This window comes from Macaca fascicularis, chromosome 13, assembly GCF_037993035.2.
Source record: "Macaca fascicularis isolate 582-1 chromosome 13, T2T-MFA8v1.1".
Lineage (NCBI taxonomy): Eukaryota > Metazoa > Chordata > Mammalia > Primates > Cercopithecidae > Macaca > Macaca fascicularis.
Window position 1 is genome coordinate 118577022 of NC_088387.1, and position 25036 is coordinate 118602057.

The following is a 25036-nucleotide window of genomic DNA, read 5'->3' on the forward strand; positions in this document are numbered from 1 at the left end:
GGAAGTGCGGTGGTGAGCGCTGCGGGGTCGCGCCCACGCTGGGCCGGGAGTCCAAATGCTTCCCGGTGCCGGGAGTGAGCGATGAGCTGGCTTGTGTTCCTGGCCCACAGAGTCGCCTTGGCCGCCGTGTCCTGCCGTTGCGGCTCTCGCGGGTTCGGGATGTTCTATGCCGTGAGGAGGGGCCGCAAGACCGGGGTCTTTCTGACCTGGTGAGTGCCCGCCCGCCTAGGCGCCTCCCTGTCGGCACCGGGGTCGAGGGGAGGCCGGAGCTCGGCTAACCCTGGCGGCGGGAGCCTGGCGGGTCTAGTGTGTGCCGCGCGCCGTGGCTGTGGGTGGTCGGGGGACCGCCTCGTATTCCTGCTCGGCCGGCGGGGTTCCAGGAGGCTCACGGCCGGGGACTGGACCGCGCCGAAGACTTGTTTGGAAAGGGGTGGCCTAATAAACCCTGTGTTTAATCCTGCATCTTTGTTGCAGTTAAAGTACAACAAAAAGTGACACGCCCTGAGAACTAACCCCCATTACCAGATTTTCCGTACCAGCTAAATTGGGACTGGAACTCAGTACCTAATCTAATCTTCCCTTTTTAAAAAGGTCAATTCGAATAAGCCAGTATTTGCAGTTGGATCCTTGTAACAACCCTTGGAGGTGAGAGGGATCATTGTCACTTGCAGGTGTAGTTCCTGTGGTCAGGAAGTTCCCAGGGCACGAACTGACAGAGAAAGGACTTCAGCCCAGGTGTTCTGCCTCTACCACCAGAACTCTTCCCACTACAAGATACCAGAGTTCGTTACTGTGTTCCACGGCAGCTATAGTGTTGAGGAAGAAGCATCTCAGAAGTTGACCTTTTTGTCGTAATGAAATGGTTAATATTTTTTTCAAAGACCCCAGTATTTTGTTACGCTTTGAGTTTGACGAAAGCCTTACGGTGCTGGTGTGCCGGTTGGCATACAGTAGAACACAGGTGTAGAGTCTGACGTGCAGGATGAAACTATAAGGCATGATTCTGCCCTTTTCACACTAAAATTGGTCCTCCATATCCAGTTTGCATCCTCAGTTTCAGCTAACCCTAGATCAAAAATATTTGGAAAAAATAAAAATAGAATACAGTTTTAAAATACCCATCAAAAGGCAGTACAACAACTGTATACATTGTATTAGGTATTATAAACCGGAGGTGATTTAAAGCATACAAGAAGATGTGTGTAGGTTATGTGCAAATACACCATTTTATGCAAAGGACTTAAGCCTCCTCTGGTGTTGGTATCTGTGATGGGGGTGGAGGACTTCCTGGAATCCGTCTCCCTCAGATACCAAGGGACAACTGTATTTCCAACTTTAAGAATCTTAATAAAAAAGGGGATAAGTTAGGGAAAGAGGAAATAACATTGCACATCTTTTCCAGGAATGAGTGCAAAGCACAGGTGGACCGGTTTCCTGCTGCCAGATTTAAGAAGTTTGCCACAGAGGATGAGGCCTGGACCTTTGTCAGGAAATCTGCAAGCCCAGAAGTTTCAGAAGGTAGTCACCTCTCATGTCAGTCTGACATTTTAACCTATTCAAAGGCTTTCATATGCCAGATGGCATTTGATCTATATAGCTACCCTCTAGGCATGTAGAGAACCTCGAGTGATCATTTTCATTTTACAAATTAGAACAGGCTGAAAGCAGTTACAAATAGTGGTTCATATTACTTACAGTATTAGGGATAAGCCAGGACTCAGTTCTCCTGTTCCATTCAGCCTTTTATGCCATAATTCCTTGTCTTTTTAAAAAAATACTTGTCCAGCCTGGCCAACATGATGAAATTCCGTTTCTACTAAAATGCAAAAATTAGCTGGGTGTGGTGGCGTGCACCTGTAATCCCAGCTACTTTGGAGGCTGAGGCGGGAGAATTGCTTGAGCCCGGGAGGTGGAGGCTGCAGTGAGCCAAGATTGCGCCACTGCACTCTAGCCTGGGTGACAGGGCAAGACTTGTCAAAAAAAAAAAAAAACAAAAAAAAACTTGCATAGTTATTAGACTGAATGGGCTACAGTTTATAGGAATGAGTGTGGTTCTTTCATGGCATGCACCTTTATGGTGTTTCCTTTTTATTGAGGACAGAGTCACACAATCTGAATTTTTTTTTTTTTTCCTTCCGTGAGACAGAGTCTCACTCTGTTGCCCAGGCTGGAGTGCAGTGTCACAATCTTGGCTCACTGCAATCCCTGCTTCCTGGGTTCAAGTGATTCTGTTGCTTCAGCTTCCCGAGTAGCTGGGATTACAGGTGCGTGCCACCACACCCGGCTAATTTTTGTATTTTTTTTTAGTAGAGATGGGATTTCACCATATCAGCCAAGCTGGTCTTGAACTCCTGACCTCAAGTGATTCACCTGCCTTGGCCTCCCAAAGTGTTAGGATTCCAGGCATGAGCCACCATGCCTGGCCAGTTTCTTCCAATTTTATGTGTTATATAAAGTATGGTTATTCAAAGTTTAAAGCCCAATATAAGATTAATGCCCAATATAATTTGAAGTTTAAAGCCCATTATGCAGACTCAGATGAGTGGCATAATGAGTGGCATAGGGTGACAACTTTAGAGCACAAGATTTTAAAAGTATTTCTGGATCTACACTGAGGAAGTGCTCTTACATGAATGTTACTTACAAACTTTTTACTACAGCAAATTAAAACTGAGCAGAGCATAATTTTAATTACCTTATCTTGAACAGCCTCTCTGGAGGCCACTGAGATGCCTGAACACTGAACAACTGCTCCTTTGAATCATCATAACAATCCTGGACAAAGCACAATTCAGAGAGAGGAAGGTTATGTCCAGAATGGAGCCCTGAAGAGTTAGTTTCCAAAGCAGGGGCGACCCTCACTTAGTGCATCTGCTCCATCCTCTCACTCTTCAATAGCTTTTAAAGGAGGTTCTGCTTGTTTGAGAATGAGGACACATGAACAAGGCTCCTCGATGTGACAGTTCTTACTGCTTACTGCAGTGACAGCCCATAAGCTGAGAGACAAGATGTTGGGGCAAGGAAGGCAACTTTTTTCCGAGAGCCACCAAGCCAAGAAGATGGTGGACTAATGTCCTGAAGAACCATCTTAAGTTAATAGAACTGGAGACTTCTTCTATGTTAAGGGAAGGGGAAAGAAAGGCGGAGGTGAGATCAGGAGGTGACCGATGAGCACAGACATCCGGATGGCAGCGAGGGTCCAAGGGGATTGTGAAACTTCTCTGTCCTTGGTCAGGCCATGATGCTCCTATAAGTCTTCAACATAACATTGTTACTTGTGTGTGCTCCCTCTTTATCTCCTTGGGGGTTAGTTTTGGGAAAGGACCACTGTCATACTTGCTTTAAACTATAAATTCTTCCCATAGTTCTCTCAGCCTGTACGATGCCACCACGGGGATGTCAGGGGAGAATGGAGGCAGTAATGCTGAGCCTCATCCTTGCTGTTACAGCTGTTCATTTTTCCACCAGATGGAAAAATCAGTTTGAGACAGAAAGCAGGTTTGAAAATATGGCTCTTTCCTTCTTTGCTGGGTTTCTGATACTTCCTTTTCATAATTTTCCTTTTCACGAATTTTTTGTTTTTAACCAATGAGTAATTTATTTGTATCTCAGTTCTGCCAATATAAGTATGTTTCTGTTTTTATTTAGTACTCTAAATCTTAAAGCAAGCTAGTTCCTTGTGAATCTGTTTCTTAAAACTTCAGAGATCTCCTAGTCAGTGACTTAAGACTATAAATTGAGATTTAGTGCCTTTAATGATTCAGATCTGTATCAAAGAAAAAGCATTAGCCTCTTTGACAGTTTTTTGTTTTTTAACAGTACTTTTATCCTTATTTTAGAATTATTGAGCTATTTGCTGGTTCTTATGGTTTATATAAGCTGATTTAAGGTTAATTTACTTAAAAACCACAATTTTGTGAAGTAAAACTTAACTGACAAGTGTGGTTTTTTCCTCCTTCAAAGTCTTGTCTGTTCTGTAGAAAGTGTCCATCTCTGTTACAGTAGGTAAAGCCAGTATTTGTATCAGTGTTAGGGTTTCAAAGTCTTGTCCTGTAGAAAGTGTCTATCTCTGTTACAGTAGGTAAAGCCAGTGTTTATATCAGTGTTAGGGTTCTACGAAATGACACTTTAACCTGGAGCAGAGTATTTGTGTTTACTTCAGTAGAGCACCTAGAGGCAGGTTTTGGAGGTGAGTGTGTGATAATGAAACCTGGCAGTGGAAACGCCGGCGTTGCTGACAGCCGGGCTGATCACAGTCAAGTGTCGCTCAGGCTCCCTGAGTGCTCCGAGAGGTGTGGGTTGAGAAGCTCCACTAGGCTGGAGATTTGTCTTGTGCCTTTCTAGTAGGTGTTCTGTTTGTGCCCCATTTCTTCATCCTTGGTTTAGGAGTTGAGAGCTGGAGGTGAATCCTGTAGTGTTGGGTTAGGGTTGTTTGCAGGTAGGTGGTGGCTCCTGTGTCTTTATTTTTACACCATAAAATGATAGTGTGGCAAAAGTCATTTCAGATCATCTAGCCCAGGGCTTCATTTTACAGAAGCCCAGAGGGTTTAATTCAGTTGACAGAGTTCACAGCTGATAAAAGGTATAACACAAATTGAAACTCTGGTGTTTTGAGTCGTGGTCTAATTTAGTGATTCTACTTCAGTTTCCATAATATTACCCAGTGAGTGAGATATGGGCCCTTCCCAGATAACCCCGAGATGGTATTAAGAATCTCTTAGGGACTGGGCACGGTGGCTCACACCTGTAATCCCAGCACTCTGGGAGGCCAAGGCGGGCGGATCACAAGGTCAGGAGTTCAAGACCAGCCTGGCCAAGATGGTGAAACCCCATCTCTACTAAAAATACAAAAAAAAAATTAGCCAGGCGTGGTGGTGGGTGCCTGTAATCCCAGCTACTTGGGAGGCTGCGGCAGAGAACTGCTTGAACCAGGGAGGCGGAAGTTTCAGTGAGCTGAGATTGCGCCACTGTACTCCAGCCTGGGCACAGAGCGAGACTCTGTCTCAAAAAAAAAAAAAAAAAAAAATCAATTTGGGATTAACTTTGAGTACACCCTGAAGAAAAACTTTGTTGCAAAAGAAGAACTGCAAGAGCGCCCCCCCCGAAGGGACCCAGTTGCTTCCTTTTAGTTTCTGGTCTCTGTTTCCTTCTCTTTTTGAGATGGAGTCTCGCTCTGTTGCCCAGGCTGGAGTGCCGTGGCGTGATCTCAGCTCACTGCAATCTCCGCCTCCCTGGTTCATGCCATTCTCCTGCCTCACCCTTCCAAGTAGCTGTGATTATAGGCATGCGCCACCACGCCTGGCTAATTTTTGTATTTTTAGTAGAGATGGGATTTTACCATGTTGACCAGGCGGGTCTTGAACTCCTAACCGCAAATGATCTGCCCACCTCGGCCTCCCAGCCTGTTTCCCTTTCTTAATATGTCCCATTATCTGTTTATTCAAGCTGGACTAACCTGTACCCTCTAAGCCCTCCTAGAGGTTCTTAATTTAGTGTCCATGTAGTTGTATTTGAGGCAGGGAAGGGCTGAACCATGGCCATGACTCATGTTTTTTTAGATTTATTTATTTTTAAGCAAAAGAGTCTCACTATGTTGGCCAGATTGGACTCAAACTCCTGGGCTCAAGCGATACTCATATATCAGCCTCCTAAGTAGCTGGGACTGTAGGCATGCACCACTGCGCCCAGCAACACCACTCATGTTATATACACAATTTTGGACCATGTTTTTCCTGGAGAAAGAGCCCCTTTTTTTTCAAACTGTCCATGATCTCTAAAGGGTCAAGAACTCTTGGTATCATTATCTCCATCAAAACCACACTTTACTTTCTTTTATTTTTTTTTTCTTTGAGACGGAATATCACTCTTGTTGTCCAGGCTGGAGTACAATGGCGCAATCTTGGCTCACTGCAACGTCCACCTCCCCACCTCCCAGGTTCAGGCAATTCTCCTGCCTCAGCCTCCCAAGTAGCTGGAATTACAGGCATGCGCCACCACTCCTGCCTAATTTTGTATTTTTAGTAGAGATGGGGTTTCTCCATGTTGGTCAGGCTGGTCTGGAGCTCCTAACCTCAGGTGATCCACCCACCTCAGCCTCCCAAAGTGCTTGGATTATAGGTGTGAGCCACTGCACCCAACCAACCAGATTTTACTTTCAACAGAAGCCTTGCTATTGTCTTCACATTGTCTTTACCAAACTTATCTTGAAAAATTTAGAGTTATTTCTCAGAGTATCAAAGTCTGAGATGGGGTGAATGGGGTCATTCCCTTGTAAGTCTGAGATGGCGTGGAGGGGGTTGAGATGGCGTGGAGGGGGTTGGGGCGGCGTGGAGGGGGTTGGGGCGGCGTGGGGGGGGGTTGGGGCGGCGTGGGGGGGGGCTGGGGCGGCGTGGAGGGGGGTCATTGCCTCGTTTCCCTCGTTGTAGGGCCACATACAGAGGGTGTTTTTAAGTCTGATTTAATGATACTAAATAAGACTGAGTGTCTTCATTCTCTAGCATTTCGTGTTATGTTCATTGTTTCCAGCTCACTAGTGGACTCTGTCTTTCAGGGCAGGAAAATCAACATGGACAAGAATTGCAAATGAAAGCCAGCAAGCGACTCCGTGAGCCACTGGATGGAGATGGAGATGAAAGCGCAGAGCCGTATGCAAAGCACATGAAGCCGAGCATGGAGCCGGCGCCTCCAGTTAGCAGAGACACGTTTTCCTACATGGGTACATCTTCCTTGGGTTTTCAAATTTTAATAGAACCATCATGAGCATGTTATGTGTAAAAGGTGTTTGCCACTTAATGGGGAGAGTTTGAGCTGATGTTTATTATCTTCATTCTTATGTGTAAAGATTATTTAGAAATCACTAAGGCCATTATTTTGTAATTGATCAAGTGGTGCAGAATTAAACTTTCGAACGTTCTTAGGAAAACCCTTACATGTAAATGAACAACCGTAATCTTCTGAAATACCAGTGCTCCCTGTGCATGCAGTACTTAACGTTATTAAGACAAAATATGAAGACTCTAGCTTTTTCAAATAAGAAACACCCTGCACGCCGCTGCTTGTTATGATTGATTAGCACCAGCATTTTAACCTTTCATACCCAATCTTTGAAAAACAGGAGATTCTATTTTATCCTGAGAAGCAAAGTAGTAGTGAACTTTTCTGCTACCTTTCACTCCAGGAATCAGTTGTATGTATTTAGTGACTCACAGAATAGAAGTCTCCTTTGTGTCTTTTACACATATGAGCAGAAAATAGAAATAAGTAGCATTAAAAATATAAATCAGTATATTTATAGGTTCTAATTTAATTCAAGGGAAACCAGTAGAAAATGTTTTGCCAAGCTGTATTATTTATAGATACGTTTTGCAGTTATGTAAAAAAAGATCAAACAAGTATTCTTTATTTGGTGATTTACTAGAAGGAATTGAAGCAAAGATTTGTGGAGTCGCAGGGAGATGAGCCATTTCCAGGCACTGACCATTGCTGGAGGCTCAGTGGCCTGGAACATGGCGGGTGGCAGGTGCTGGCTCCTGAGACAGTTCAGTCGCTGGGCGGCAAGTTTGTAGTCGTTCTCATACAGTCAAGTTCCAGCTGAACTGAGGAGCCGTGCCCGACACCCACACTCCCCTTGGCTCTCAGCCCCGCTCCTGTGAGGAGCACGTCCCCATCCCTGCCCCTTCGCCACCGCTGAGCTCAGTTTGCCGTCCTTCGGACACATACTTCCACTTCCTGCGCATGTCACCTCTATTTGCCCTCTCGCCCAGCTCTTTTAACACTTTGCAACCTGACCTCTGCTCCCACCACACTGCTGAAGTGTCCTGGTCAGTGGCCTGAGAGTGCCCCCATCCGTCCTTTTTTACCTTGTTCTTTATAGCATTGGTGTGTCAATCACACCCTCTATCAAGAGGGAAAGAAGCAAAGACAGGAACCATATTTAACTAGCGGCAAATATACCAGGGAAGAAATTGGACCAGCCCTGGTCAGGAGACTGGGCCCTCTGGCAGGCAGGGTCACCGTCACGCTGAGGCACTGCTTGTCTCTGGGAGGATGCTCCCTGGGAGTGAAGGTGACCCTGCCATGGAGACAGAGTCATTGTCCTTTGAACCCTCAGTGTGGGGTGTGAACAGTTGTTCTTTGCAGCAGGCCCTAGTTTGACAGAGTGACTGCCTTCGCCCTGAACCTGCCTGGCCTACCAGATCAAAATGTAAGCGGATTCCTAGCATAGATGGTAGGTGCCCCTTCGTAAGGAATTGAGCACGTTTACCCAGACAGGAAACGTCTGCAGCGCTATAAAATGCCCTCGGGTTAAAATGCTAACTCGACCTAGGGGATTTTTGAGGTGAATTTCAGTTTTCAGTAAGGTCAGCCCAGCAGTATTTACTTCTCTTTTCCCACAGGAGACTTTGTTGTCGTCTACACTGATGGCTGCTGCTCCAGTAATGGGCGTAGAAGGCCACGAGCGGGAATCGGCGTTTACTGGGGGCCGGGCCATCCTTTGTAAGTAAACAAAGCAAGCGGAGTTTTACTGAATCATGTTCCACAACTTGTGAAAAGATGAGGCGGTATCTGCTTATTATTTGATTATTGGGAAAACCTGCAGATGAATAGCTCTGGCAGCGGGTAGCAGAGGAGCAGCTTTGGTTCGTGTTAGGGCTAAGCGGCATTGCTTCTCAGAATGTCAGGTACCTCAGCTGTACTTCCTTTGCTTTTTTTTTTTTTTTAAAAGACAGGGTCTCACTCTGTTGCCCAGGATGGAGCACAGTGGCACAAACACAGCTCACTGCAGCCTCAACCTTCTGGGCTCAAGTAATCCTCCCACCTTGGCCTCTCAGAGTGTTGGGATTACGGGCGTGAGCCACCACACCTGGCTTTGGCATTTCTTTCTTGCCCTGTGGAGGAGTCTTTTTTTTTTGTTTTTTGAGATGGAGTCACTCTGTCACCCAGGCTAGAGTGCAGTGGCACGATCTTGGCTCACTACAAGCTCCGCTTCTCAGGTTCACGCCGTTCTCCTGCCTCAGCCTCCCGAGTAGCTGGGACTACAGGCACCTGCCACCATGCCCGGCGAATTTTTTGTATTCTTAGTAGAGACGGGGTTTCACCGTGTTAGCCAGGATGGTCTTGATCTCCTGACCTCGTGATCTGCCCACTTCAGCCTCCTCCCAAGAGGAGTCTTTTTTTTAGTAGAGATGAGGTCTCACTATGTAGCCCAGGCTGGGCTCACATTTCTGGGCTCACGTGATCCTTCCGCCTTGTCCTCCCAAAGCGCTGAGATCACAGGTGTGAGCCACCACCCTGGCCCAAAAATTGCTCATTCTTTTAGGAAACTGGATCTCCTGGTGACCCCCATTTTAAATAACTTGTCTGAGGATTTTTTGGTTCCATGATTTCATTTCCTCCTTTACTTCTTGGAGGTTTTTAGTAGCTTAGTCTTGCTGATGTGACCTCACTTCCTCTTGACTCTGCAGTCACATGGCACACTGGGAGATGGTCTTGGGAGGCATGCACAAGGGGGCAGTCTCCGGACTTGGAAGCCGTCACATCACCAGACTGTCTTCGAGGTGATGCTTTGTGTTTCAGAAGGCACACAGGGTGAAGTGAAGTACGATTATCCAAACACACCTAGCCCCTGGATGTGAATGAACTTGAACTGTAGTGGGTAGCCCTAAGATTCAGTGTAGAGGACAAATTTCAGCTCTGCAAAATCACCATGCACCGATGCCGACCTGCATTCTCCAGTATTTACCTGTGCCCACGAATGCTGTGAGGCAGATTTGATGTAATTATTCCATAATAATACCACTTTACATTTCTGTTGCACTGTACAGTTTACAAAGTTCTTTTACTTTCTTTCACGTTACCATTTCATTTTAGCTTGGAACCCTGGAAGAGGAGGCAAGCGTGGGTCGCACTGAGTATCCGTGGGCTTAGCGCTTGCCCAGGATACATGCTAATGCCTCTCAGGTCCAGAAATTCAACTTCACTCCTGACTTCTGACTTCTGGTCCGGTGTTCCTTCTATGATACCATACCATGGTGTTTTTCAACAAAGTGTTAATATTGTGGGTTTTATTTTTTTTTTTCCCTCATCGATTTCATATTTTACTGTCATCACACTGGGCTGGGAGAGGATGGGGTTGTACCGCAGTGTATACAATTGCTATTCTGTTGTCTTTCATACAGAATTTCAAGATCTAGGTTCTAATTGTCTGTAAGTTGAGGGTTTGGATCAGAGTCAGAAGACATCAGCTGCTTCTGTTTCTGCTGGGGGCTACGGGGAATATGGCAGGAAACATAACTAGAGCTGACCACAGAGGGTTCATGTTCCAGGGTCCCATCTGGATACCTGAGGATCCTCCATGGAGATCATGGCTGGGCTGGGAGCTGCGCCTCAAAGCAAATGGGATGGCACAGACCTGGGGCTGGTTCTCAGAAGCTGGAAGGACAGACGTTGTCTGTTTGTTTGTATCCAGAATCGTGTGTGTGGCCTCTTTGGAAGCACGGGGCCATGGAGGCTCCTGGGCCTCAGGTTGGCCTCGTGGGCAGTTCAGTAGGAATCCTTCAGACTTCCCGTCTGGGGACATTGTTACCAGCTCTTCTTTCTGTGCCTGTGTTTGAGATGCTGGGCACTTGATTTAGACCAGCAATCTCCAACCTTTTTGGCACCAGGGGTCAGTTTTGTGGAAGACGATTTTTCCACAGGGCATGGGGCGGAAGGATGGTTTTGGGATGATTCAAGCATACTTTCGTTTATTGTGTACTTTATTATTATTACCTTGTAATGTATAATGAAAGAATTTTACAACTTGCTCCTAGAATCACTAGGAGCCCTGAGCTTGTTTCCCTGCAGTTAGACGGTCCCATCTGGGGTGATGGGACAGTGATAGATGATCAGGCAGTAGATTTTCATAAGGAGTGCGTAACCCAGATCCCTTGGGTGCACAGTTCAAGGTAGGGTTCATGCTCCTGTACACATCTAGTGCCACTGCCGATCTGACAGGAGGCTGAGCTCAGGTGGTAATGTGAGTGATGGGGAGTGGCTGTAAACACTGATGAAGCTTCGCTGGCTTGCCCACCTCTCTCCTGCTGTGCAGTCTGGTTCTTAGGCCACAGACTGGTACCAGTACATGGCCTGGGGGTTGGGGACCCCTGCTTTAGACCATTTATTATTCTTCTGCCTCAACTTCTTTGCATTCAAAAAATGCCCATTCTTTTTTGTTTGCTTGTTATTATTTATTAATGAGACAGGGTGTCACTCTGTTGCCCGGGCTGGAGCGCAGTAGCATGATCATAGCTCACTGCAGCCTCAAACTCCCAGGCTCAAGTAATCCTCCTGCCTCAGCCTCCCGAGTGACTGGGACTATAGGTCCACACCACCATGCCCAGCTAATTTCTGTTTTTTTTTAAGTAGAGATGAGGTCTCACTATGTTGTCCAGGCTGTTCTCAAATTTGTGGGCTCACACAATCCTCCCACCTTGTCCTCCCAAAGTGCTGGGATTACAGGTGTGAGCCACCACGCCTGGCCCAAAAATTGCTCATTCTTTTAGGAAACACTGGATCTCCCGGTGACCCCAAATTTTAAATAACTTGTCTGAGGGTTTTTTCTGGTTCCTTGATTTCATTTTCCTATTTTACTTCCTGGAGGTTTTTAGTAATTTCAGTCTGAAACCTCACTCTACATTCTTCTTCCTGAGTTTTCTCCTGGGATTCTTCCTGCTGCAGCCATAGGGCCTAACCCAGGGTCCGCAGAGAACTAGCTCTTACTTCCTCTGCCCTAGTGGAACCCATGAGAGTCAGAACGTGCCCGAGTGTGGAAACCTGTTTGCTCCTCTCTGCTTCTGGGAGTCTCTCTGTTAGTTTGATTTTTATATGATACTTTTATATTTCAAATAAGTATACATACTAGTTTGTTATCCATTAAGAAGAATCACTTTGAGAATTCACTTTATAATTTTATTTTCTTTTGTACTGTTTTGAAACAGAAATGTAGGCATTAGACTTCCTGGGCGACAGACAAACCAAAGAGCAGAAATTCATGTAAGTTATCAGATACATTTAAGCCTCTCATTTTTGAGCGTTGAGTATGAACTTATAAACTAATTCTTTTTTTTTCTATGTATATATACAAGATATTTGAAGAAGAGACGTTGGTTTAATAGCAATTTTGAAAAATAGGAATTTTGTAGAAAAATTGTAAAAACTTATTTCAGATAGATGTCTGCACAGGAGAATTGTATGTATAGTAGTGTTTCATACAGAGAATACGATCTTCACAGTACAGAGGGGATGTTTCAATTTTGAAGTACTTTTGAACCTCAGTAATGTCAAAGTTGAACATTTTCTGTAGCATGACTATCGACTTGTCTTTTCAAGGCAGCCTGCAAAGCCATTGAACAAGCAAAGGCTCAAAACATCAGTAAACTGGTTCTGTATACAGACAGTATGTTTACTATAAACGGTAAGCTTTCACATTTGATTTCTTCTGTTTTTCCAGTAACTGTGAAGGGAAATTGGTAGGAGGTGTTGTAACAGGGCAGGACCCAAATGGGAACGGTGAGGGGGATGACATTGGTGTGTCAGGTATCAAGCAAAGAGTGAGGATTTTGGAGTCTGCCTTCTGCTGCTCTGATGTTTTCCACGTGCTTATTTCTTCGCCAGGCACTGGAGGTGCAGTGAGAAGTGGAAGTGGCTCTGCTCTAGTGTTACTTCTAGTCTGTGTGTGTATAAGTCACTTAAGATGGCGTGTTGACTGCCTCTTTGGGAAATGCCCTGAATAGGAGCATGTAGGGGATGCTTGTGAGACTGGGGAAGGCTCCTGGGAAAAATGACATCTTAAGCTGACAGCTGTAGGTAGAATACAAGTTAGGGGAAGGGGAAGAGAAGCGGGTATTTCAGGCTGTGCCAAAAGCTAAAGCACTGAGGCCAGCTAAGAAAGTGAAGAGTCAAGGATGGTGACTCAGAATACAAGTGGGATCAATTATAAGAGGTAAGACTAAGGAGGTGAAAAAGGCAGGACACTCAAGATTGACTCACCAGTGATCATGCATTTTGGTAGGTATAACTAACTGGGTTCAAAGTTGGAAGGAAAATGGGTGGAAGACAAGTGCAGGGAAAGAGGTGATCAACAAGGAGGACTTCGTGGCACTGGAGAGGCTCACCCAGGGGATGGACATTCAGTGGGTGAGTATCTTAAATGTTCATGTCTTATGGCTATTATGACCAAATAAGCTAAGTTTACTAGAGATTAGTGGTTTATGTAAGTGGTTTCATGACATAACAATTTCCATGCAATTAATATCATAATGTATATTAAAACATATTTGAGGCCGGGCACAGTTTCTCATGCCTGTAATCCCAGCACTTTGGGAGGCTGAGGTGGGTGGATCACAAGGTCAGGAGTTCAAGACCAGCCTGGCCAGTATGGTGAAACTCCATCTCTATTAAAAAATACAAAAACTAGCCAGGCATGGTGGTGTGCGCCTGTAGTCCCAGCTACTCAGAAGGCTGAGGCAGGAGAATCACTTGAACCCAGGAGGCCGAGATTGCAGTGAGCCGAGATCGCGCCCCTGCACTCCAGCCTGAGCAACGATATGAGACCCCAAGACTCTGTCTCAAAAAAATAAAACTATTTGAGGCTGGGCACAATGGTTCACACCTGTAATCCAGCACTTTAGGAGGCCCAAATGGGCTGACTTCTTGAGCCCAGAAGTTCAAGACCAGCCTGGATAACATAGTAAGACTCTGTTTCTAGAAAAAATAAAAAATTAGCCAGGTGTAGTGGTGCATGCCTGTAGTCTAGTTACTCAGGATGCTGAGGTGGGAGGATGACTTGAGCTGGGGCGGTCAAAGTTGCAGTGAGCCAAGATATTACCACTGTACTCTAGCCTGGGCGACAGAGCAAGAGCCTGTGTCAGAAAAACAAACCCACCCACATATACACATTTGATTCTTTCCCTTATCATACAAGTAATATGGTTTTTTGGTTTGGTTTGGTGTGGTTTTTGAGACAGAGTCTCACTCTGTCATCCCGGGCTGTGGCGTGATCTCATTACAACCTCTGCCTTCTGGGCCCAGGTGATTCTCATGCCTCAGCCTCCCAAGTGTCTGGGATTACAGGCATATGCCCACACACCTGGCTAATGTTTGTATTTTTAGTAGCGATGGGGTTTTGTCATGTTACCCAGGCTGGTCTTGAACTCTTAACCTCAAACGATCCACCTGTCTTGGCCTTTCAAAGTACTGGGATTACATTTGTTTTGTGTCACTTCCTATATATTTTTATTTTATGATAAAAAGGTTTACAACTAAATAAATAATCATGTCAAACTTTTATTTATTGTTTTGAGACAGAGTCTCGCACTGTTTCCCAGGCTGGAGTGCAGTGGTGCAATCTCAGCTCACTGCAACCACAAGTAATGCAGTTTTAGTGAGAGTATCACTAGGCATAGAATACATAGGCAGTGTGGTTTGAGGGGTGCTCTACAAAACTTACATTTTGTTAAGAACACAAACTAACATCTAATCTGAGCACGTGACATTACTATGACAGCTGTATGTCACCCTGTTTGTTTCTTTGGAATGCATCATAATGTTAAATAAAACTATCAGTGTATTTTGTTTCAAACAATAGTAAGGTTGTGTGATTAAAGCCTTGGTAATAGAACTTTTATTCCAAGATGGAAGCATTTTTTAAAATTATAGATCGTGTTTATTAAAAAGTTTTTTTTAAGCAATACAGAACAAATTAAACTGCAACCATTGTCTCAACCCTGCCTTGGTCTGCCTTCCCGGAACCACTGATAACAGTTTGGTAGCCTGATGTGTAAATTTGCTTTGGCAACGTAAATGTAGACAGTAGTTAAATAAGTACATTAGTTTTTCTGACAGCACTGCAAGGGAAGCATGTGTGTGTGTGTTGCATACATATCCGTCCACCCATCTGTACATACATGTGTTTTGCCTGGAAAGCTTATCAAGTCCCATTGATAAGTGGGGGAGGAAATAGCAATATGAACGGTAAAATCCAATTTGTAGAAAAACAAAATGGAATGTTTGTAAATACATCCGTTGCGTAAACACATGAAGAATCAACAGTGTGCTGCTGAGGATCACGTTTGGGGAGAGGAGCGTTGAAGTTGAGCTTACGCTATGCAGTCTGTTCTGAATGTTTTTTTATGGTGAGAATATAGTCATGTGTTGCTTATGTAAAGATGAGTAAAAATAAAAGGAAAACATTTATCTTAACAGATGCACGTTCCTGGTCATTCGGGATTTATAGGCAATGAAGAAGCTGATAGATTAGCCAGAAAAGGAGCTAAACAATTGGAAGACTGAGCCATGTGACTTTAGTCCTTGGGAGAACTTGAGCCAGTGGCTGTCTTGCTGCTTGTGCTTACTGGTGTGGAAAACAGCCTGCAGGTGGGACCATCGCGGTGATGGGCAGATGCGTCTTTCACACGGAATCAGGCACAGTGGCCTTCTGTGACACGTTTTCATAAAAAATGGTTAAGTATATAATAAATTGAACATCTTTGAGATTGGAGAATTATGTGAGATTTCTGCATTATATTTACTGGGTTCGATACTGTTCTTGCTTGTTTTATTGCAGGCAAGCAAGGCAAATGGCCTAAAATTCTGTGGCTTATATTTTGATAAATCAAAAAACCATTGGTTAAAAGATGCAACTCAGAAATCTAGAAGTGATCTGGAAGCTTCCATTTACCATCCAGTCGACAGGACTGAGCCTGCTGCTTGTATAGGTGACTTGTGCCCATGGGTACCTTAGAGAAACATGCTGCCCGGGGCCTGGGCGCGCAGCTCAGTGGGCAGGGCGTAGGCTGGGTCTCAGCCCCATGTGCCTGCTTGCTGGGCACTTAGTATAGGGCAAAGCCTGCCTGCAGGCGACCCTGGCTGCTAAGCCATTCTCTAGGAACAGCTATGACTTGTAAAGACTAGAATGTATAAAGAAATATTTCAAAAATCTATTTGACTCTTTTGTTTAAAACTGTGCAAATTTAAAAAAAACACTGGTTTGGCACGGTGGCTCACTTCTGTAATCTCAGCACTTTGGGAGGCCAAGGTGGGCAGATCACTTGGTCAGGAGTTTGAGACCAGCTTGGCCAACATGACGAAACCCTGTCTCTACTAAAAATACAAAAAGTATCCAGGTATGGTGGCATGGGTCTGTAGTCCCAGCTGCTTGGGAGACCGAGGCACAAGAATCACTTGAACCAAGGAGGCGGAGGTTGCAGTGAGCCGAGATTGCGCCACTGCACTCCAACCTGGGTGACAGAGTAAGACTCTGTCTCAAAAAATAATAATAATAACAGTTTGACATGATTATTTATTTAGTTTTAAACACTTTTATCATAAAAACATACAGGAAGTAACACAAAACAAATGTATAGCTTATGAATGATTATGATTGTAAGGTGAATACCTTTGTGTCCACCACCCAGGGAAGAAATAGTACTTTGCCAGATACCCCAGAAGGCTCTCCAAGTGCTCCTCCAGCCATAGCCCCCTTGTTCTCCCGCTCCTTGCCCCCAGAAGTAATCCCGACTTTTACAGAAATGACTTTCTTGGTTTCTCGATGGCAGTTTAGTCTTGTCTGCTTTTTTTTGTTTGTTTTTTTAACTACTTCAGTGTCCATTTGCAGTCCCGTCTGTCTCGCTGTTTTCCCTGCCATTTATCTGTTGAAGAGCCTGGGCTGTTTGTCCCATGGCTTCCCACAGGGTAGATTTTACTGACCACGTGGTCATGGTGCAGTTCAGCATGGCCCTCTATCTTTCCTGCACATTGGCAGCTGGGTCCAGAGGCTTGATGAGCCTGAGATTTGATCCCTTTGGCAGAAGAATAGGCGGTTAGGTGCTTTGCTCAGGAAGGCGCCATGTTGACAGCAGCTGATGCTCAGTGCCAAGATCTGTTAATTATTTGGGGTTGTAAAATGGTGGTATTCTCATTCTGTCATTTTGTTTGCCTTTATTAGCTGGAATGGTTTTCTAAGAAAGTGTTTTCTTTTTTATGCTTGTTTGGTTACCCCGTGGTACAGTTCATATAGGAAGGGCAGGATAAATGCTTGATTCTTTGCTCTTGTACACTAAGTTTTTAAGATAATGCACTAGTTGTCTGTCAAGGAAGGTGAGCGGTGAAGGATTTTTACTTATATACAAGAATTCATGGGCATGGCATGGTGGCTTATGCCTGTAATCCCAGCACTTTGGGACGCTGAGGCGGGAGGATCACGTGAGCCCAGGAGTTTGAGACTAGCCTGGGCAACATAGCAATACCCTGTTTCTACAGCAAATTAAAATAAAATCAGGTGGGTGTGGTAGTGCTTGCCTGTTGTCCCAGCTATTCTGGAGGCTGAGATGGGAGGATCGCTTGAGCCCAGGAGGTCGAGGATGCAGTAAGCCGTGACCATGCCACCGCACTCCAGCCTGGGTGACAGCAAGTCTTTGTCTTAAAAAAGAAAAAAAAAAAAAAAGAATTTGTGGAGTTAAGCATATTTGGTGGATTTCAACCCATTGTGATTTTTATCTTTATTTAACTCAGACAAGCTTATTTGGTGAGAGGGAGCCTCTTCAGCTTGGCTCTTGATTTCTTTTGGTAAGCCTGCATACGTGCACATACATGTGTGCACAGGCCACATGCACAGTTATTGATAGCTCCCTGCAGCCTGGCATGTCAAGATGCTCTAGGCCCATTTTATATAGCTTCTGCTCCAAACCTGTCTTAAAAGAAAAACCTTAGACAAGTTAGCAGTTTAATTGAGCAGAAAATAATTTCTTCAGCCGGGTAGCACTCAGGACCAAAAGTGGTTCAGAACGCTCGCCTGCGCATTGTGTGCAGGCTGTATTTATAGCCAGAGGAAGGGAAAGACACACGTACCTGGCCAGACTGACTGCAGGTCACATAGGCATGTTTTGGCAGCCGTCAGCCTGTGATTGGTGAGACTCAGCTGCTTGTACAGAAGTGTACTTTTAAGTCAGGTCCCAGTTTGTGTATACATTAACTGAGGTTATAAGTCACTATGTACAGAACAGTTTTAGGCCAAACTTAATTCCGTTTAACACTTGGAATCCATTATTTTTCCCAGAGTCTCTGGTAGAGATGGTATTTCAGATCCACAGTTGAGGATGCTCATTGCTATCGGGTTGGTCATTGTTTCTAGACTTTTTTTGGACAGAGCTTTAAAAAAATACAAACATTGCACACACATTTAAAGGAAAAAATATTTTCTAAGCCTACATTGATATTCCCAATACAAATTCAGGGTTCTGGGGCCTTTACGTAGCCTCTTCTATATGATATCTGTGCCTCCTGCACTCAGAATCCTGCTTCTCAAGACACAGGACGATGGCATGGAATATCCCGTAATCACTCACTTGTTTTATTCCTCTTTAACATTTTGCATTTAAAACAAATATAATACCGTAGCATTAATTGTGATGATGAAAACAGCACATTGTCAGAAAAGTCACTCTCTTTTACTGCCATTGACTCATTCCTGTGTTTTCAGTTCTCATAACCGGTCTATAGTCAGTGTCATCTTGGAGACAGTATTCCTTGAGTTTCTGATGTTGAATTCAGTTTTGCCGGATACAAAATTCTTGCCTCAGATTTTCTTTGAGTATCTTGTTTTATTCTGTTATCTTCCAGCATAAAGTGATGCATGAAAAGCCTGGTGAATCTTATTTTCTTCCCCTGACAGTCATATGCTGTTTTTACTTAGATGCCCAGAGGATTTTTTCCTTTTTCTGTCAAGCCGGCAGTTTGATTCGAACGTGGCATGTGTTGGTATTGGTTGTCCTGGTCCGTATTTGCAGGTGTATGGTGTGCTCTTTCTATGTGTACTTCACATCTCTTATTTTAAGATTTGCTTGAACTGGAGTTTAGTGTTACATTTTTCTTGCTTTGGCTTTTTTCTTTTTTTTTTTTTTTTTTTTTTTGAGACGGAGTCTTGGTCTGTCGCCCAGGCTGGGGTGCAGTGGCACAATCTCGGCTCACTGCAACCTCCACCTCCTGGGTTCGCGCCATTCTCCTGCCTCAGCCTCCCGAGCAGCTGGGACTATAGGCGCTCGCCACTACGCCCGGCTAATTTTTTGTATTCTTTAGTAGAGACGGGGTTTCACTGTGTTAGCCAGGATGGTCTCGATGTCCTGACCTCGTGATCCGCCCGCCTTGGCTTCCCAAAGTGCTGGGATTACAGGCGTGAGCCACCGCGCCCGGCCGCTTTGGCTTTTTTCTTTGAGGTTTCCTGTTATCTGTATGTTGAAATCTAAGTTGCCTGTTTCCAGGCAACTTTGCCACTGTCTCTTGAATCTCTTTTATCTCTTTTTTTGTTTCTGTTTGAGTTTTAAAAGTTGTTACTGTACCACTTTTGTTTTGTTTTGTTATTTAAAATAGAAACAGTGTCTCACTCTGTTGCCCAGGCTGGTCTTAAACTCCTGGCCTTAAGCGATCCTCCTTCCTTAGCCTCCCAAAGTGCTGGGATTACAAGTATGAGCCACCAAACCCAGCCCCACCTTGCTTTTTAAAACAGCTCTATTGAGGTGTAACTGACAGAATGAATTGCACGTATGTAAAGTGACTGATGCATTTGCCTGTGAAGCTATCACCAGAACATGCCCATCACCGTCAACAGCATTTTCACACCCCTTTCTAAACCGCCCCGGTGTCCCCCATGCTGAGGCAACCACTGGTCTGCTCTTTCTCACTAAACGTTAGTTTATATGTTCTAGAATTTTATATGAGTGGAATCACAGAGCAAGTACCATGTGGGGAGGTGCTTCTTTTACTCACCATAATTATTTTGGCATTCACCCGTTTTGTGTATATCAATAATCCACATTTTATATTGCATGGATATACCGCAGTTTATTTATTTACTTGTTGACCAATATTTCAATTGTTTCCAGTTTCTAAGTAAAAATAAAGCAAAGCTGCCGTGAACATTTATATCCTTGTCTTTGTCGTCTGTTTCTCTTGGGTAAATGCCTTGGAACAAGGAGTGCCTGGGTCATATGGCAGGTGTGTGCTTTTTTTTCTTTTGAGACAGTCTCACTCTGTTGCCCAGGCTGGAGTCCAGTGGGGCCATCTCAGCTCACTGTAAGCTCCACCTCCCAGGTTCATGCCATTCTCCTGCCTCAGCCTCCCGAGTAGCTGGGACTACAGGCGCCGCCACCATGCCCATCTAATTTTTTGTATTTTTAGTAGAGACGGGGTTTCACTGTGTTAGCCAGGATGGTCTCAATCTCCTGACCTCGTGATCTGCCCACCTTGGCCTCTTCAAAGTGCTGGGATTACAGGTGTGAGCCAGCAGGTGTGTGCTTTTTAAGAAACTGAAACTCCAAGTGTGAACTTTAAATTTTACTTTCCCTCCAGCCAGGCAGGAGAGTTCCAGTTCACTCCACATCCTTGTCAGTTCTTGTCACCTCATTCTGTTACAAATGTCCGTGAGTTTTATGGTTTTGCTGTTTAGTAGTTCTATTTTTAGGTGAGGATTTGAGAAGATTCAAAAAGCAATCTCCTACTGCTGCCTCTGCCTTCTGAGAATCTGTGATTTAAAAAAAAGAAAGGTTGAACCAGAACTGGAAATACAGAGATGAAAAGTTGTGCCTCTAGAAACTTTACAGTCTGGGATTTTCACAAATATGAATGATGTTGGCTGGGCCTGTAATCCCAGCACTTTGGGAGGCTGAGGCGGGTGGATCATGAGGTCAGGAGTTCAAGACCAGCCTGAAAAAGATGGTAAAACCCCATCTCTACTAAAAATACAAAAATTAGCCAGGCACGGTGGCAGGTGCCTGTAATCCTGGCTACTCGGGAGGCCGAGGCAGAAGAATTGCTTGAACCCAGGCGGCAGAGGTTACAGTGAGCCAAGATCACGCCACTGCACTCCAGCCTGGGTGATAGAGTGAGATTCTGTCTCAAAAAAAAAACAAAAACAAAAAAACCAAAAAAACAAAAAAAAGCTATGTCAGTACAGCAGAAAGCTCATGAAGCCGGAGGGAAGGAAAGGTCCAACCACTTTTAGTTAAAAGACGAATCATAAAGTTTTAGGGGGCAATTTTTTTATTAAAAGAAAATGAGAATAAAAAAATCAGCTGTATTTTTTATATCTAGAAGTTTACAGTGATACATAATTGCATCTTAATCAGCTCCAACTCAGAAAATATTTGAGTGACTGTTATGTCAGATTGTGCTACATATTGTGGAATATATAAGCTTTCAACTGGTGCTACTTTAATGGGATGTTCGTGCCGTACAAACAGAGGCTGTTGAAGAAGTGTTCTTTGTGCAGAGCTCCCCTCCTGGTGTCTGCAGGTGCCGGAGCATCCCGGTGTCGCCCCATTGCTGAAGCCTGAAGATAGCCACTCTGCCATCCTGTAGGACAGGCACAAAAGTGCACGAAGCCGGAGGTCAAACAAAACGAGAAAGAAAAAGCCCTCGTGGCCAGTGGACAGCTTGGGTAACTGTAAATAGGAACCAGTGGAATCTGCACTCCTGATTCAGGTGATGCTGTTCATTTCAAGTTGAGCAAGTCTGGGCCTCAGATGATGTGTCTGAAAAGGAGGACCTTGGTGTAGATTTCCGGTCTCTTTTCTAATTCTAATATTCTAGTACTTCTGGAGCGAGAAGGAATAGGTCACTCAACTGAAGCTCCTTTTTTATTAACGTGATGAATTGACATTCAGGACTCAGGAAAAGGATGTCATCAGAACAAAACGTGTAGCGATTATCATGGTGGTTGTGGTTCCTCAGTTCATAAACACTCAGGAGTAACACGGGGAGGGCCGGCTACAGCTGCCCGCATTGTGTCTCCTGGCACACAGAAGACACTATGCTGGGTGAATACCTGGCCAGCTCGTTACAGCAGCTTTCGTTCTTAATTGCCCATTGAGAGACAGGAATTAGCACAAGGCGACTCTAATATTGTGTTGACATAAGTATTTGTCAAAGAACAACTTTCATCAAAATATGCCCCCAAATTAACATTCTTTGGTGATACGGGAAGCCGCCAGTATATGGTGGTAGGGTTTTGGACAAAGACAAATATGAATGAAGTGGAAAACGGAGAATGGACTGCTTTCTCTACCCCCAGCTGACAGAGCTGTTCTCTAAACCTAAATATGCACAGATTCGTGTATATTAAAGGCAGTACCTCAACTGTAAACAAGGGTCTTTAACCTAGGATTTAACATCCAGCAACCACTAAAGACGACTACATATAAATAAAAAGCGTAATATAAAAAAGGGTTTTGAAGAGCCATAAGCAAAAACAAACTAGGAAAACAATTTGCAATTCTTATCACAAAGGACTAATTTCCCTAATATATAAGAACTAGAAATTGAAAAAACTAATAACTCAGAAGAATGGATTGGCCAAATTGTTTACAGAAAAAGAAACATGGTCCTTTAGGAATGAAAAGATGCTCAACTTCACCACGAGAGAATGCAGATTAAAACACCTAGACACCATTTCTCTGTATGATATTAGCAACAGTGCATATGTTGATGAGGCTGCCTGGAAACGTGTGCTCACCTGTGTTGGTGCTGAGTGCAGATCGGCACCACTCAACACCAGGCAGAGGCGTTACCCACTGTCAGAATTACAAATGCTTTGAACGTTACTCCACCAGTCCCTACTCTGCAGATGGTCTGCTGTAAATACACCTTGCACGCATAAAAGTAAAAGATGACCAGGTTTTCAATATCAGAGAACTGGAAACAATACTGCGACCTGAAGCGGCCATGGAATAAACAGCGTTAGAGTGACAGACCCCGTAATTACCCACAGACCAGAAGGCTCTCTGGGCGCTGTTAAGTGGAAAAAGGAAAGTACGGATTCATGTTACAGCAGGCGGCCTTTTGCGTCAAAGAGGATAAATAAAAATTCACAAACACTGAGCTATTCCTCTCTTACGCTGGGAATGGGGAGAGGATGCTGTGGGTGGGAAGAGGGCAATGATGAGACTTCGTGGTCTGTGCATCTTTGTGTGCTGTCTTTTTATTTTTTATTTTATATATGTATATAATTTTTTTTTTGAGACAGAGTTTTGCTCTTATTTTGCTCAGATTGGAGTGCAGTGGTGCGATCTCGGCTCACTGCAACCTCCGCATCCTGGGTTCAAACGATTCTCCTGCCTCAGCCTCCCGAGTAGCTGGGACTACAAGGTGCCCAACACCATGCCCGGATAATTTTTTTGTATTTTTAGTAGACACAGGGTTTCACCATGTTGGCCAGGCTGGTCTCCAACTCCCGACCTTATGTGATCCACCTGCCTCGGCCTCCCAAAGTGCTGGGATTACAGGTGTGAGCCACTGTGCCTAGCCTGTATGCTATCTTTAAAAAAAAAAAAAAAAAAATTGTTTCAAGACAGAGTTTCGCTCCTGTTGGCCAGGCTGGAGTGCAAATGGCACGATCTCAGCTCACCGCAACCTCCTCCTCCCGGGTTCAAGCGATTCTCCTGCCTCAGCCTCCCAAGTAGCTGGGATTACAGGTATGTACTACCACACCTGGCTAATTTTGTATTTTTAGTAGAGACGGGGTTTCTCCATGTTGATCAGGCTGGTCTGGTCTCAAACTCCCAACCTCAGGTGATCCGCCCGACTTGGCCTCCCAAAGTGCTGGGATTATAGGCATGAGCCACTGTGCCCAGCCAAAAAGATTTTCTTTAATCTTTTTTTTTTCTTCTTCTTTTGAGACAGGGTCTTGCTCTGTCACCTAGGCTGGAGTACGGTGGCACTGTCATAGCTTACTGCAGCCTCAGCCTCCTGAGTAGCTGGGACTACAAGTATGTGCCACCATGCCCAGCTAGTTTTTATTTTTCTTAGAGCTGGGGTCTCACTATGTTGTCCAGGCTGGTCTTCAACTTCTGGGCTCAAGCAATTCTCCAGCCTCGGCCTCCCAACACGCTGGGATTAGAGCCATGAGCCATTGTGCCTGGCCTTTTATATGTTATCTTGATCTTTGAATCATGTTGTAATACCTGTTAATAAATATTTGATAAAAAATATTTGAAAAGTCTGCCTTCAAAGAGGACAGGTAAAGGGCATGGGTACGTTACCTGCAGAACTCTTACCAGCAGAAACCCGGGTGGACACGTTCCTAGCTGAGGTGTTCGGATCCCACCCCAGTCTTTGCAGCTCCCAACCGCTCTGTGAAACACTGTGACACGGCACCATGTGTGTGTATCTGAGATTCATATAATATGTAGTGTGCTCCTTTTAGGTAGACAACATGCTTTAACCTAACATTTTGAAACCCAGAGGAAAACTTACGGGGATCACAGCTGTTATGAACTGAATGGATCCCCCAAAATTCACGTTAAACCCCTAACCCCTGGTGTGGCTGTGTTTGGAGAGGGGCCTCTTAGGAGGTACTGGCGTTAAGGTTATAAGGGTGGGGCCCTGACCCGATGGGATTGGTGTCCCTATGAGGGGAGACCCCAGAGTGCTCATGTGCCCTCCTGCCCCCAGGGGCACTCGCCCGGGACAGGCCACATGCCAGCCTCTGCGAGCCAGGAAGGAGCCTTACCAGAAACAGAATCGGCAGGACCCTTGCCCTCAGACTTGCAGCCTCCAGAACTGTGAGAAAATAGATTTCCGTTGTTTCAAGCCCCCGAGCCTGCGGTATCCTGTCCCAGCAGCCTAAGCAGGCTGAAACGGTAGGTTAGGATGCTTGGTAAATAAAAACATGAATTATCCTTGTTAGGGGTGTGAAGAAGCATTATTCAAGGGCCCTCTCCAGTGAGGTTTTGCAGTAAAGGAGAGAGACGGGGGTCAAATCCAAGTACAGGGATGGGTGGGAGCTGACAGCCCGGGAGCGGGGTGGGGACCTGTGGACAGAAATTCCTACGTGGGAACGTCAGGAGTCAGGACTCTCAGATGCCCAGTGTGGGTTTCCCCAAGCAGGCTCAGCAGGATTTGCTCAAATGGAGCCAGCCCAGGACAGAGCCCAAGGTCAGAGCCTGGTCCATGAGGGGGACTCAGAGGGGTGGACACAAGCTTGGTCTGGGAGGGTCTTTGTCAAGGC

General features: G+C 44.9%; 2 protein-coding genes across 5 annotated transcripts in view; both read left to right on the forward strand.

Annotated features, from left to right (window-relative positions):
* RNASEH1 (ribonuclease H1) lies at positions 1 to 19956 on the forward strand. Of its 4 annotated transcripts, none has more exons than XR_012422708.1 (8): positions 1 to 209; positions 1403 to 1518; positions 6551 to 6715; positions 8397 to 8496; positions 11979 to 12033; positions 12374 to 12454; positions 13052 to 13176; positions 15244 to 19956. XR_012422708.1 is itself a non-coding variant. In XM_005576637.5 (8 exons), the coding sequence occupies exons 1-8, from the start codon at positions 82 to 84 to the stop codon at positions 15328 to 15330; spliced, it is 861 nt and encodes a 286-aa protein (XP_005576694.3). In that variant the 5' UTR covers positions 1 to 81; the 3' UTR covers positions 15331 to 19956. The 4 variants fall into 4 exon arrangements, 3 of the variants coding, with proteins under 3 accessions (XP_005576694.3, XP_073868528.1, XP_073868529.1); XM_005576637.5 differs by having other exon boundaries at positions 12370 to 12454; XM_074012427.1 differs by lacking the exon at positions 13052 to 13176 and having other exon boundaries at positions 12370 to 12454.
* The window catches only part of LOC141408275 (uncharacterized), a 17627-nt gene continuing 10942 nt past the window's right edge, over positions 18352 to 25036 (forward strand). The window contains exon 1 of the mRNA XM_074010896.1: positions 18352 to 24668. The gene's annotated coding sequence lies outside the window, so the exon portion shown is untranslated. The remainder of the gene's footprint in view (positions 24669 to 25036) is intronic.

Excerpts from the sequence above, each read along its gene's own strand:
- RNASEH1 (XM_005576637.5), top strand. The coding sequence starts at position 82 with ATGAGCTGGCTTGTGTTCCTGGCCCACAGAGTCGCCTTGGCCGCCGTG. Across the intron at positions 210-1,402 it reads ACCGGGGTCTTTCTGACCTG|GAATGAGTGCAAAGCACAGG; the intron begins GTGAGTGCCCGC and ends CATCTTTTCCAG. Across the intron at positions 6,716-8,396 it reads AGACACGTTTTCCTACATGG|GAGACTTTGTTGTCGTCTAC; the intron begins GTACATCTTCCT and ends CTTTTCCCACAG.